We start from the raw sequence: 14,256 nt of genomic DNA, 5'->3' as shown, positions 1-14,256 counted from the left end.
GGGGTGTGGCTTCTGACTGACAGGTGGACAGAGAAACAAGCAGCTCTCTGTTAGGTTTCACCTGAGCTAACTGGAGTCCCTGAACTGGACCTCTTGAACGTGTTTGTGTTGTTGGAGCCTTTCAGCGCATTTTTAATGACATCATCTGACCAATAACACGGCTGCTGTGAGGTCACTGTACTAACAGACCATTCATGAGGTCTCAGTTTCAGCTTTGGTGACATTCTTGGATTTTAATTGGATGTTACTGACCATGGAATGTCACCTCTCTGGTGGGGAAGGAGCCTGAGTTAGTGCGTGAGGTTGAGAGGTTCCGGCTAGATACAGTCGAGCTCACCTCTACGCATGGCTTGGGCTCTGGAACCAGTCTCCTGGAGAGGGGCTGGACTCTGTCTCAGTCTGGAGTTGCCCCTGGTGAGAGGCGGCGGGCTGGGGTGGGTATTCTAATATCCCCTCGGCTTGCTGCCGGTACGTTGGGGTTCTTCCCGGTGAATGAGAGGGTTTGTTCCCTGCGCCTTAGGGTCGGGGAACGGGTCCTGACTGTCATCTGCGCTTATGCGCCGAGTGGCAGTTCAGAGTACCCAGCCAAGTTGCGGAGGGCTTTCACTTAGGTGGCCTCAGAATCTCTTCTCTGCTTTTCGCGGATGATGTGGTTCTGTTGGCTTCATTGGGTGAGGGCCTCCAGCTCACACTGGAACGGTTTGCAGCCGAGTGTGAAGCAGCGGGAATGAAGATCAGCACCTCCAAATGGACGCTGCACCGGTCCGTCGTGGAGAAGAGGGAGCTGAGCGTAAAAGCGAAGCTCTCAATTTACCGGTTGATCTACATCCCTACCCTCACCTATGGCCACGAGCTGTGGGTAGCGAAAGAACGAGCGGCAGAAATGAGCTTCCTCCGAAGGGTGGCTGGCCTCTCCCTTAGGGATAGGGTGAGAAGTTCAGCCATCCGGGAAGGGCTCAGAGTAGAGCTGCTGCTGCTCCACATCGAAAGGAGCCAGCTGAGGTGGTTCGGGCATCTGACAAGGATGCCTCCTAGGTGAGGTGTTCCAGGCCCCGGGGCAGACCCAGGACACGCTGGAGAGATTATATCTCTCGGCTGGTCTGGGAATGCCTTGGTGTTCCCCTGGATAAACTGGAGGAGGTGGCTGGGGAGTAGGACGGTCTGGGCTTCTCTGCTTGGGCTGCTGCCTCCGCGACCCGGCCCCAGATAAAGCGGATGAAGATGGATGGATGGATGTTACTGAGCACTGATTAGCAGGTATGTGTGTCTGTGTGAAGCTAGCGTGTCCAGATATGGTCTAGAAACAAAAACAACAACCTGTGGTGAAAACACACAGGAGATGATTCAACTTTATTCATAAAGTTTACGACATCATTTCCTGACGCCCGTCGCGAGCTGTAACCCGTCGAAGTGCTGCAGCGTCACACGAAGAACACAAAGAAATAGTTTCCAGGTCTCTGGCAACACATTTGTCTTTATTCTGAGTTTAAGATGTGTCAACATCCAGCATGACAAAAATTGTACAAAGTTCACAATTTATAAATGAAATATCACAGCAACTTGTGATCTCACACATTTATAGCAAAATTAAAATGTCAACAAATCCATGCTGTGTAGTACAAAAATAAATCAAACTTCAGTTCCACAGAGAGCACAATAGTTTATACAAAATCCTGTCTTTGTTGATGGTCACTGAACTCAACCTCCAACTAAATCAGCTGGCTCCGACTAAATAATAAACTCTGATGAATTCACAATAGTTTCTATGAAAGGTTCTAAATATGCGACGACCTCTTTGCGTTCCCTATAGATAGTCACAGATACTCTTTTTCAGGCTTGTTATTTATGTCCCAACGTCAGATGAGCAGCCGGTTTGTGCTTTAAAGTCCCTCCTCCATGTTCACTGGTAATGAGAATTAATTCAAAAACTGGTACTAGCTATTACTCTACTGAAGCGTTACTATATTGGCAAAAAGCTGCAGACACGATGCTGTGGAAAAAGGCGTACGCAGTCATGGATGATGGGAAGCAGAGTCCCGACAGAGGACGGTAAAGTACAATAGATGAGATTCGGTCAGGTGAACGACGACGAGCACCGTTGGCATTCGCTCTCGAGAAGGCAAATCCTGAACGTGAGCGCTAACGACTAGGACGACTAGGAGAAGGGAGGGGCGCGCACAGCGGCGTGGCCCCATTATTTTTTATTCAAACCTCGAACTGATTGACTATTTAACCATTTGTACAGTGATTAGATATAAAGTGCTGCGGGGGATAACTTCATCTTCCTAAAACAGAGCAAAAATGGCTGAATGTTTTTACACTCGATAGTAGCCTACAGCTAACTGCTATGGTTTGAACCAAGTCCCTGTTCTTCCTCTCTCAGTGGTACGAAATCCGATCGTGTGCCAGAGAGGTCACCTGGGAAATTGCACGCCGCCGTACGTAAGGATAATATCTTCAAGGACAAGTGCAAATAGTCTACTGGCACATAAGTGGGGACAGTGACCCTGTAAGTCCCGCTGTCATACTCTATAAATACTCTTTACAAAACCCTCGGAAACCCTCGCTTCAGGCTCTCGGGTACTGCTTTTAGCTTCTGTAAGAACATCAAAACATGGAAACGAAGGTGTCCCTGTGCAAAGTCGTACAGAAAAAAAGTGGAACTCATATACTTCTGCTCCTAAAACTCCACGTCCAGGTTCCCTCCTCCTTTTTTAAAAAGACTTTTTGTATTAAAAGATTTGTATAAAAATCAATATTTTACATTACAGGCTATATTAAAAAGATTCCTGTTACCCCACTATGCTTATAAACAAGAGATTGCATATACCCAACCAACGTTTTTCCTTTGCAGATTGCATCGCCTCCCTGCTAGAAACCATAGTTCTGATATTGCAGAGACGTTTCCCACACGAGTCTCCAAATTGAGCAGATTTGATAGCAGAGAGCTCTCTGTAGGTCTTTTCTACTAATTAACGATGAGCATGTGAACATGACGCGTTCCCCTAGGACTCAATTGGCTCTCCTAGGTAACGGGATTTCCACCATCGGGTTTCCGTGTAATGATGTTTCCAATAGAACTGTTCATACATACATTCATACAAACATCAGGTCAGTTTCCTCTCCGGGTTCGTTTACAGCACCGATTTTAAAAATGCCCCCACCTGCAGCTGCACGTCTTTTCTTTAAAACAAAGCACAAACTTTTCTCGAGCATTGGCAGAAAATAAAGCGATCCGCAAAGCCAGTTCTTGTTCTGGAACAATCTACACGCAAGAAGAAGAAGAAGAAGACGAAGAAGAAGGAGGAGGAAAAAAACATTGAAAAGTCCAGAATCGTCCACAGGAGAAAAATCCTCCTCCATCGCTGCGTTTCGCTTCCACCGTCCACCTTTTTTTCCATCTCGAATGCTTCGTGGCCACGCGTTAAAAAGAGCTCACGTTCCGTTAGCGTTAGCTTACTGTTCAGAAATATACACTAAAAATGTGCATACATGAGCAGCTAGAAACATACATGACACTATGTGAGCTCATATGAAAACGTACAAAATGTGAATGTCCTCAAAAACCGATTCTCTCCCTCACAGCGAGACCCAGAAAGAAAAGAGAGAACGAAAAGCTCTTCCTACACTTAGAGCCTCGCAATTTTTTCAGAGAACAGAATTTAGAATATATAACACTTTAGTGCACCGGACCGAGGAGATCAAACCATCGCTGCCTGTTTGTACGTGGATTCTGATTCGCCGCCCACACCTGCGGCGGGAACAAAAAGTCTCCCTTTGCTGATTGGTTGATTACACCTGGATCCCTTGGACGGCTTGCTTGATGTTTTCCAACAGTGCTTTGTTCTCGGGGCTCTGGTACTGCTCCTGGTTTGTGTACATGTCCGTCAGAGTGGTGACGTAGGCGTCAAAGTTCTGCTCGCTGATTGGCTCCTGCAGGAAAACAAAAAGCACCACATGGACACCGTCAGAGGCAAAAAATCATCAATCACTACAAACTCCATGTTAGAGTAAAACGCTGTTAACTCAAGGGCCGGAGTCCTGCAGGTTTTAATCTCACCCTGGGTCAGCACACCATCACCAGGCCTCTGGAGAACTTCAGGACATGCTGAGGAGGTCCTTTATCCATTTAAACCAGGACACATCTAAAACCTACAGAACCTGGAGCTCCCCACCCCTGTGCTAAAGCATCACTGGTACATGAGCACAAACAGAAGGAACACGGACACGTGAAGTACGGAAGCAAAGAAATGCCAAAACCACTCAACGCATCACAGACAGCTGCACACGCTCACTGCTGGACCTCCTCGTACATACGGACCAGGATGTGGATCCAGCTCTCCGTCAGACCTGTTCCTCTGCTCTTCGGTCCAGTTCTTATGTCATGTTCATACCTTAGCCTTTCCCTTCATTCAGACTGGCTTCCTGACAGTCGTTTCTCACTGAGATCATGTCTGATCAATCCAGATCATCTCTCAGGCCCTCTGTCAGGTTTCTGCTTGTTCCTCTCGTTCTTAAAGACGGATCATCAGCTAACTGCTCTTTAGGAATCACCTTGTTGGTACAAAAATACTGTTTTAGAGTCGGCTAAAGAAACAGGAACAAGTGTTTGTGTGACAGGCTGCTGGTAACAAAGTTAGGTCAGTGTTAGTTAATGATGATGATTGGGCAGAAGGACTGAACTCAAAGAAAACGCTTCAGAAAGCAGAACTGTTGCTCATGAGCACTTCAAAAATGACAAGAGTCCTGCTCTCATAAACAATAAGTGGTGGCCCAAGACTTTTGCACAGTGCTGTAACTTCCTGTTCTTTGTAAAACATGACAGCATGAAGACGTCAACCTTGTCATCGTTGCGTTGCAGGACACATCACTGGATGAAGCTCTCAGTCAGTTTAGCGTCTGCACTCATGCTTTAATGACATCATCTCCTCGCGTCAGCATCACGAGGATCAGGTGACGCTGAGGTCGAGAGGTGGCAGAGGTCCCAAATCCTCCTGCGGGCTGTTGATGATGGTGGAGTCCAACACTGGTTCCTCCAAAGTCTGTGTCCAGTGAGAATTCAGAGAAACTCGGGACCGGTCTCTGCAGGAACTTTTCCTGTAAGTCCGTCACATGAGAATGAAAGCTCTGTGGTTTAATAAATGAACAGCTCAAAGATTAGCGGGAGACTTTGTGAGTCCTTTCAGATGTTTCTTTCATGATGGAAAAAGCTGTTCGGGAGACTCGTCCATTGTTGTAGCTCACATGGCTGAGAGACAGACTGTTTCAGACTTCCTAAACTCTGAGACGCGGTGCTCTGACAGGTTTGGAGTAAAATCTGTGCCGGCAGACACAACCTGTGACTCATCATTGAGTTTCTTCCCCAGAACAGTTCGGCCGCATCGGCGCATCTCAGTCGGACACCGGAAGCTAGAGTTCATATATCTGACAAATCAACCAGTTCAAACTCGGCAGCCAAATGTTTCTGAAACCAACATTAAGGATTTAGTGCTGATAAAGAGTCACATTAAGGTGTTTAATCACTTTTCTTTGCTTCCATAACAACAGAAGTGCGTCAGACACGAAGCAGAGTGCAGCAGAGTGCAGCAGAGTGCATGAATCACTGCTCACTTACTTGCTGGTGCATCTGTAAGCAGCTGTTAGTCCTCAGAGGCGGCTCTTTGTGCGTCAGTGGTTTCTGGAAGGAAAAGAGGGACAATCTCCTTTAAAATCCCTTTGAGAAACCAGTCTCACAATCAAACACTAGATGGCAGTATTTAACTGAGAAACAACACGAGCTGGTCTTCATTGGTGATTCTGCTGCAGTGCTGTGGACATTTTTCACCAGAGGAAATGTTTAAATGTAAAAGTTGATTTTATAAAATGCTCCAGTTTCACTCGTTCCTCTGTCAGCGAAACGTGTTCGTTAAATAAAAGGATATGAGAGCAGTGTGATTACCATGAAACACTTTTTTAATCACTGAGAGCAAACAGATGAACATGTATATAAACGTACACTTTAATTCCTCCTAAACAATTAAACTAACAATAAAAGACAAAAACCTCAATATTTCAGTTCATGGAGACGCTGAGAGAAACTACCACTCCCCTTCGCTGTTTGGAGAGACAAGCAGCGTCCCACACTTCAGGCTAAGCAGCATGCACATTGGGCTGAGCTTAAATACACAGATAATGCTACGGTCAGCTTTAATCTGCAACTTGCTGGCTTGCCGTTCCTGGTGGCCCTTACCATATGAGGGAGCTGGACATTAGCTAAACTGTTAATCAGTGACTGGCTGAGGTTGGCCAGCTCATGCAGGAGAGATTCATTTTGCTGTTCAATCACCTTGTTTTCCTCTTCTATGGACTTCAAGTTGGACTCCATTGTTGTGATCTGCAGAGAGGGACGGTGCAGAGTTAGTGCACAGCGTCACAGGCAGCTACGCACCACTGCAGGATCGGCTCATACGAGGTGTGACCAGAAAGTTCTGCAAATCCACCTCGACAGCCTCCAGGGCTGAAAAACAAGCCGCAATTCCCCCAATGTCCACAGGAGGCGTAGTACCATTTACGCATTCATGCTACTTTCTGCACGTTTGAGGCTCAAGCTGCAGCGAAGGATCTACAGGTAGGAGGCCCAGGGGTGCACAAGGAGACGACCTTGAAGGGAAGGCTAAACGTTAATCAGGCGTGTAATGTTGGTGTTAAGCCGGGATTTGGTGAGGACACCTAAACAGTCCAGCCTGAGGGAGCCTTTTGCTTCTCTTTAATTTGGCCTCCAGTTCAGTGGTTTGCTGACTGATATCTGCACACGCAGGGGGAGGAGCTACGTGAGACGTATGTCCACTTTGACATGTGTTCCCCTCACTTCAAGATGATCGCCACCCCTTATTCTAGCATACCCACCTCTAAGTATTTGCAGGTAAATCTTATTAGATTGTCACTTCAAATTACACCTTTAGTTGGAGGCAGCATTACAGGAGGAGGTGCTCAAGGAGCTGATCCACTTCCCCAGAACCTTTTTAGCTCCGCCTCGTGACCTCATAATCTCCATAACAACGTTTGGCTTTTGAGCTCTGAGGGGCGGAGCTGCAGAACTTTACAATCACACCCGGTACAGACAGGAAGCGACTCACCTGTGTTCTGAGTTTGATCATGTCTGCTTCCACTTGTGAATTCGATTCACTTAAGTCTTTGATTTCTTCATCCAGCTGTTTGATCTCCTCGTCGTGCTCCAGCCCTGCACACAAGGAGGGACTCTCAATCACACGAGCACCTTCTGTGTGGAATAATTAAAAAGTGTGCCGGACGCTCGGCGTGCGACCGCCTCCACCTACACCGCGTCAGCTCGTTTAAGCTAATTAAGACTCAACAACCTCACAGACACATTACAGCAAACCCAGCCCTGTTCCTCGGCTCCCCTCATTATTCACACCCACTCTCACACACACACACTCCTGATTGGTCCATTATGTGGAATTGGAAGTCTCTTCAGTAAATCGCTCCATGGCCGTGTTCCTGATTGGCTGTATTGTGTGTGTGAGTGGTAGCTGCCGTTACCGTTGCTGGCACGCTGCTGCTTTATTGTTAGCATTTCCACTCCGGAGAGCCTGGCTTTCCTCATGGCGGAGGTGGCACGCGGACAACCTGACAGACTGGAGGCAGCGACAAGAACAGGAAGCATTGTTTCAGTATATGATGGGCGCCACAGACACACACAGAGCGAGCCAACGCTCTCCACAGATGGAAAACACAACCCCCCCCCTCCCCCGACCCAGTGTGTTCTTCCTAAAGAAGAGACGCTCGTGCTGGTGTGGCAAACTTCAACCAAGCAGCAGCCTGCAGTTCCTGCAGCGTCCAGCAGAGGCTCCAGAAATAAACATGTTTACAGCCCACAGTGCTGTCATCTGAAGCCCGGCACATATTTAATATACTGTCAATCAATCAATCGATCAATCAATCAATCTTTATTGGCAGAATTTACGTCCATAGTTAAAAAAAACAACACAACATATAAACCTTAAAAAATGATAAAATATTTTTAAAGACATAAAACCATAATATACATAAAATACACAATTACATAAAAGAAATCAATAAATACACAAACTGGTGCTTCCTCAGACTGTCGATCTGTGAGCTGCTAACCTGTTAGCAGAGCCGTGCAAACGTCCAAACACCCACAGCTACAAACATCTGACTGACACGACCCCCTGTAGGTGTCCTACCAAGGATGCTCATTGCATCATTATATGCAACGTGCAGTTTCTGCACTGTCTGTAAGATGTCCACAAGGGAGCAGCATGTAGCGGTGTGCAATACGCTTTAAACAAAGCTACTGGAACTGGAACCGAACAGAAGCTGAGTTTGGACATAGAGCTTCCAGCGCTGTCTGTATATGTCATATAAGTGTAATTGGTTTCCATGCAAAAGCTAAAGGAAGTGCTAAAAACGTCCTGCAGTCAGACATGTAACCCCGTGAGTGACGCTCAGGCTATAAGCTCTCCATCTACGCTTGTCTCCTGACACATGTTTGCTTATTCACTGCGAGCTCTTTCTGCACACATGGAAGCTCGACCGCTAAGCTTTTGACTTATTCAGCAGTCGAGCTGTTTTTCCTACGGTGGGGATGAAACTGTGTTCGTCTGTGGCAGAAGTTCCCACAGGTTGCTCGGCCGTCCCCCTTCTGTCCGGTTCATCCTGAATCAGCTCAATGGGCTTTGTGTTTGCAGACTGTGCAGCTCTTCCATCGTCTGAAGCCTCCATCTGGTCCTGTTCTCCTAATGTTTTGTCTGTAGGACGCAGCCCTGCCTGACCCGCCTGTCTGCCTGCTTACTGTGTTTCCATCCACACTGCAGACCTGCAGACAGCACCGGCCTAATAACACATCACAGTGCTGCCTGTGTTTATCCATTTATGTAGGGACTTTCATGCACGTTCTTCTCCTTAAAGCTCCGCCCACACACCCCTGACTCACCTCCGATGCGTCAGGAAGCTTCCGCTGACGTGACCCGAGCCGTCGCAGCCCGGCGTCGGGCAGGACATGCCCTCCGTCTTCCCGGACTTCCATGTGAACTGAATGCCATTCAGGTATCCGTCCTTTTGCCTCTTGGCTGCGATGGGGCATCCGGACGCGCTTCTGTGGGACGCGTACTTCCCTGTCACATGACCCTGACCGTCACATCCCGGGACCGGACACCTGAGGGGGGGAAAAAAGCACATTTTCATCATACAGGAGATAACGTCCTCTCTGTGACCTGTGAGCCGGAGCTCGTGCTTCCTCAGCGGTGAATTGCTGAACAGCTGATGTTATTTTTCTGTTTTGCGTCTTTGCTTTCGCTCTGATTTAAACAAAGATACGATCATCTTATTTTAAAGCTGTCCCAGTGGCGGCTCTTATCGCGGGGGGGGGAACAGTGTCAGTGCATCAACACCCGCGCTAATCAGATGCATCGAGGCAGTAAATTATTCCAAATGTCACAGCACGCACAACAGATTACGGCTAAAGCCGTGGACGTATCAGTTCTGTCTGCTTTTAGTTCAGCCTCATGGAAAACAGATAGAGGGAGGTTCACCGGCTTTCTGCACTGACAGGAATTTATTTCATTCATCTTTGTCTGTTCTGCCCAAAGCTTCCCCTGAAGTGATGGGACAGTCCTCTCACACATGCAGGACAGTCTGAACTTGTCAGACTGAGCTGCTTTACTAGTTTCTTTCTGAGGAGAAATATCTGATTAGATCTACAGCACCCCCCCCAATCTGGGGCATATCTCGTTTCCCCGCCCCTTCATTCATTCCTCACATAAACTCTCCATCATGCCGTCTCAGTGAGCCTCACCGATAAGTGTGCATAAATCAGGAAGACGCTCTTGTTTGCAGCAGCTTGTCTTCCTCTTTCGGCACGCCCTGTAACCACGGAGCATCCTAACACGGTCAGCGTGAGCCGACTGTCCTCGCAATCCGGCAGAATGAGGAGCGTCGGAGTATTGTTTGTGCTCTGCACCACCAGAGAAATCAATGCAGCTGCAGAGCTGAGGCCAGAGAAGCACATCGCGGGATTCGGCTAAAGTCAATCAATCTCTCTGCCTCCGTCTCTTTGTCTTTCCTACCTGTGTGTGTCTGCAGGAGACTGCAGAACCTCCCCCAGCCTCCTGTGAACTCACACAACCCGCGCTCTCCGACTTTCTCCTTCACACTCCGGCACAAACTTTGCCCTCCGAGGACATTCGTCCTGTCAGAGCTCATACTGACTCCTGCTTACAGGAGGCGAGCAGCGGCACAGCTGTGCACGGCTCCTTTGCATCATTTAAAAGTCATTCATCACATCACGTGTCACGCGGGAAATATGTGGTGAGCAGAGCTGGTCCAGGAGGAGGAGTTATCACGGCGTTTCAGGGAGACAGAAGACAGATGATGAGTGTCTGTACTGCACCTGATAGGCTCCTGGTCCTCCTTGTTCTCTTTGCTGTGGATGATCTTTATCCCACTTTTCCTGGCACGCGGACACCCTGAAAGACTGTAGATAAATGACAGCGTTACAGAGAGGAGAGCGATCTGCAGGATTAATACGTGCACGGCGCGGCGGTGCTTTACCTTCTGTGTGAGGCGTAGTTGCCAGTGATATGTCCCGAACCGTCGCACCCTGGTGTCGGGCACCTGGGGCACAAAACACAAAAAGGGCTCAGGGCCTACGGCATCTCAGCTGCAACGCGCCACATTCATCTAAAGGAAAGAGCTGCGAGGTCTGCTTAAGACGGATGATCTGATTCATTCATTCATTTATGAAATTCCAGTGTTGCAAGGACAATATGTACAATGTTTACCGTTTATTAAAGAACAGTATCCTGAAATGCAACAAACTCTAACTGCTGGATTGGTGGACAGAGGCGGTTTCTCGCAAGTCAAGCCGATTTTGTTTTTTAAGGCATTTTTTCCAAAGTTGCAAAAGTATGACGTCACAACAATGTGATTGGTCACTTGCGATGTTGAACCTGGAACAACATTTATTATGATGATGTGGGAACAACAGCGACACGAGGTTATCAGATCGTGCGCTTCAGTGTCAGAAACCGCAGTTCCTCTAACGTCCACCGGAGGCTCTAAGAGCCAGCCAATCCCCATCCTTTCATAACGGCCGTGCTCAGCTTTTTAAATCACATCATCTGACCGATAACACAGCTGCCGAGAGGTTACCGTAGTAACTGAGCCGCCAACAAGTCCGAGCTGCAGTTTAGGTGAAATTCTGGGATGTTACTCAGCACTGATCAGCTCACCGTCCGGTGATATATCATATATAATATCATCCCTTGAGGGTTAGAGCAGATCCGCGTGCAGATGTGAGGACGTTACTGATCTTAATCCGGAGGCTTCTTTAACAATATTTACGTCTTTTTTTGCCATAAAATCTCTAAAATATGCGCCGAGCTCCTGCTGCTGTCGTTACGGCCTCACATTTAAATCACATGCACGTCTTTCCCACTCGGACCTCTTCAGTCCCCTCATCTCTTTCACTCAGGCCCTGCCTGCAAACCTCTCCGTCAGCAGCGCGTACATTTGTGTGAGCTCGACATACAAATCAAACGTGTGAGTGAATCATGTCACGCCTTACTTGAGCTCTTGCGCGTTGTTGGCCAGCATGCTTCGAATGCTTTTGTCAGCTAAAGGACAACCTGAGAGACTGGAAAATACAGCAGTGGAGCATTAGTCACACAAGGATCAGGGAGGGAAAACTCCAACACTCCCACTACTGAAACACAACACAAGCAGCCTGCACTCACACTCCGCTCCAAAGCATGCACAGAAAACACACGATATCAACCAGGAAATGTAATAAAGCCATGATGCACGTGCAGGGAGCTGAGCTTTAACGTTAACCCTCTGAGTATTTGCGCCCGTGGCCAAAGGTTGGGTGCGGCGCTCGGCTCAAACGGGGCTGAAGGGCGTTTCCGGAAACTTTGCCGTGAGTTTCGATGTGGGGAATCCAAAAGCGTGAGCCTTCGCTCGCTCCGTGCACACACGTCCCACACTCAGCATTTCTGCTTCCACCTGCCGTCTCTGAATGCTTAGTCTGCATCACGCTGTGGGAAAGGCCTGGAGAACCGAATAACACCAGCTTAGACGGCTTTACGCACGGCCCATCGAGGGATGGCTTCATCCCGGGGTTTAGCTTAGGAAAATGTAGCCGATCTTTAATTAATTTCTAGTCTCTTCTTATTCCGTATTTCAGCCCCGCTTCAGCGTGACCGGTCAAATAGTCAAAGGGCTAACAGATCAGAGAGAGAGAGGGAGAGAGAGAGCCTACAGGTGTCTGACAGCATAGTCGAGGTAAGCTGAAAACAATAAAGAGAAATAGACTTAGAATCCACCAGGAGAAAAGGAAGTCACACCTTCGATGTGAGGCGAAATTGCTCGTCAAGTGACCACTTCCATCACACCCCGGTGTGGGACATCTGCCACCGGAAAAATAGACAGATTTATAAGCCCAAAGGGAAGGAGAAGGAAAAGTGAAAATTAGAGAAAAAGCGGGGGAGGGGGGTCGTTTCTGGTGTGTTCGGTTTTCATTGTTTCCAGTTTAGCTTCACTGTCTCTGCTTCACACTCCTGACATCTCCACACTGACGGCTGCCGTGTCCATAAAGCGTCTACCACAGCGCAGGATTTACCAGGTCTGAGATCAGCGTGGACACACGGACAACGCTGGGAAATAAAAGTCATAGAGCAAAGCCACTGCCAGCAGCGCCGCACGGGGGGAGGAGGAAGGGAGGTGGTAGGCCGAGAGGAGGATGGAGGAAGAAACAAGGTGGAGGGGAAGCAGAGCACGAGTGGGGAGAGGCAGGTGGGGTCAGGTGGGAGGAGGAAGAGGGGGAGGGCGCTTACGTTATCAGGTCCTTCTTCGTCTCCTTGCACTGGAGGAATTTGGGCTTGGGGCTCGGCATGTTGACGTCTGTGGTGTAGGAGCGGTCGTCCAGGAGGTCGTGGAAGGGGTCGAGGTCGTCCGGCTGTGGGACGGGGGCGTGGAGCAGGAAGACACGGGGGGAAAAAAGATTTTTAGTGGTTTTACACTTTTCAATAAATCCAATCTTTCCATTAAAGGAACAGTTCACCTCAAATCACATCGACATCTTTTCCAGCTGCATATTTTCAAATATGATGGAACAAACTTCTGTACGGAAATTTAAACAGATACAGAAATAAATAAACGGCTCCGATAATAAATATGCGAGACATTTTTAGATAAACTTCATTTATCCAGCAGCCAAAACATTAAATACGTCTGCGTAGAAATAAATGAAACATGACAAAACAAATAATTTAAAGCCACATAAAAGAAATTAAATATAAGAAATAAAGTAAATAAACAAGTACAATAATTATGGAATAATTTAAATAGAGTTAATGATGTTTCATTGTTATTTGTGTCTGTGCTGTTTTTATATATTTAGTTATGGATTTATTTGCTGTTACATTTCTTTATGCATGTGCTTTTAAATAAACAGGAACATTAAAACAAAGGTAATGATTTTCACATTTGATAAAATATTCACTGACATTATGAATATATTTATTGCATTTCTTTCATTTTGGCCGTTCCTGTCCTCCGTAGCCTCGAGGCACAAACTGCCAAAATTGTTTTTATAATTTTTTGTGTGCTTGGAAAATAAACTGGAAACAATTAAAGAAGCAAATAAAAACACAGATATCAATAAATTATATATTTATAAATTATTTATTTTGGATAATTTTTTATGTAAAAGTCTTTTTATTCCTTTGTTTTGGCAGTTTCGATCCTCCGTACTTGCTCTGAGCTTCACAGACTCTCGCACAAACTTGTGATCACAGCCTTCGTGAGCAGTTTCAAATATATGAATTCATTTTGAAGCACTCGTTCTCACGAGCGTCTCTCTTCTCATAAACTCGTGATCGTCTCTCAGCGGGCGTGAAATCTTAAAATGTAGGAGACGTCTGATAAAACACAATAAACCAAAGTGAGTGTAGGACGAGCTCGATGTGGTCACGTGTGGGTCGAACGATCATCGCTGTCAGTCTGACAGGAAGTAAGCCCTGAGAGGAAGCACTGCCTCCCTCATGCATTTGCACACATTCATGGTGAGAACACTCAGGGAGTCGGCCCCCTCATGATGCAGCTTTCGGCCACTAGATGGCACTGCGGTGAAGCGCCAGCACGCTGCAGCCTGCGTTCTGTGGGCCTTTGTCTGCAGTGCCGTGGATGCAAATCCTCTTTTCCTTCCCTCAGTGCTTGCAGAGTATGTACAGTAAT

At 47.3% G+C, this 14,256-nt stretch overlaps 1 protein-coding gene across 11 annotated transcripts in view; it reads right to left on the bottom strand.

Moving 5' to 3' along the window:
• Positions 1 to 1,458: 1,458 nt before the first annotated feature.
• myt1lb (myelin transcription factor 1-like, b) overlaps positions 1,459 to 14,256 on the bottom strand; it is a 113,173-nt gene continuing 100,375 nt past the window's right edge. For 7 of the 11 annotated variants that reach the window (XM_076877244.1, XM_023153620.3, XM_023153621.3 and 4 more), the window contains 11 exons: positions 12,855 to 12,976; positions 12,366 to 12,428; positions 11,588 to 11,656; positions 10,573 to 10,635; positions 10,412 to 10,495; positions 8,957 to 9,178; positions 7,540 to 7,634; positions 7,116 to 7,219; positions 6,230 to 6,373; positions 5,615 to 5,677; positions 1,459 to 3,933 (listed from right to left, as the gene is read on the bottom strand). In XM_076877244.1, coding sequence (XP_076733359.1) covers positions 3,793 to 3,933; positions 5,615 to 5,677; positions 6,230 to 6,373; positions 7,116 to 7,219; positions 7,540 to 7,634; positions 8,957 to 9,178; positions 10,412 to 10,495; positions 10,573 to 10,635; positions 11,588 to 11,656; positions 12,366 to 12,428; positions 12,855 to 12,976 — 1,170 coding nt within the window. In that variant the 3' untranslated portion in view covers positions 1,459 to 3,792. The remainder of the gene's footprint in view (positions 3,934 to 5,614; positions 5,678 to 6,229; positions 6,374 to 7,115; positions 7,220 to 7,539; positions 7,635 to 8,956; positions 9,179 to 10,411; positions 10,496 to 10,572; positions 10,636 to 11,587; positions 11,657 to 12,365; positions 12,429 to 12,854; positions 12,977 to 14,256) is intronic. The other 4 variants (XM_023153625.3, XM_023153628.3, XM_023153623.3 and 1 more) reach the window with 4 other exon arrangements.

This window comes from Maylandia zebra, linkage group LG19 (genome assembly GCF_041146795.1).
Source record: "Maylandia zebra isolate NMK-2024a linkage group LG19, Mzebra_GT3a, whole genome shotgun sequence".
Classification (NCBI taxonomy): Eukaryota; Metazoa; Chordata; class Actinopteri; order Cichliformes; family Cichlidae; genus Maylandia; species Maylandia zebra.
The sequence above is the reverse complement of the archived record's forward strand: the minus strand, read 5'-3'. Positions and strand labels throughout refer to the sequence as shown.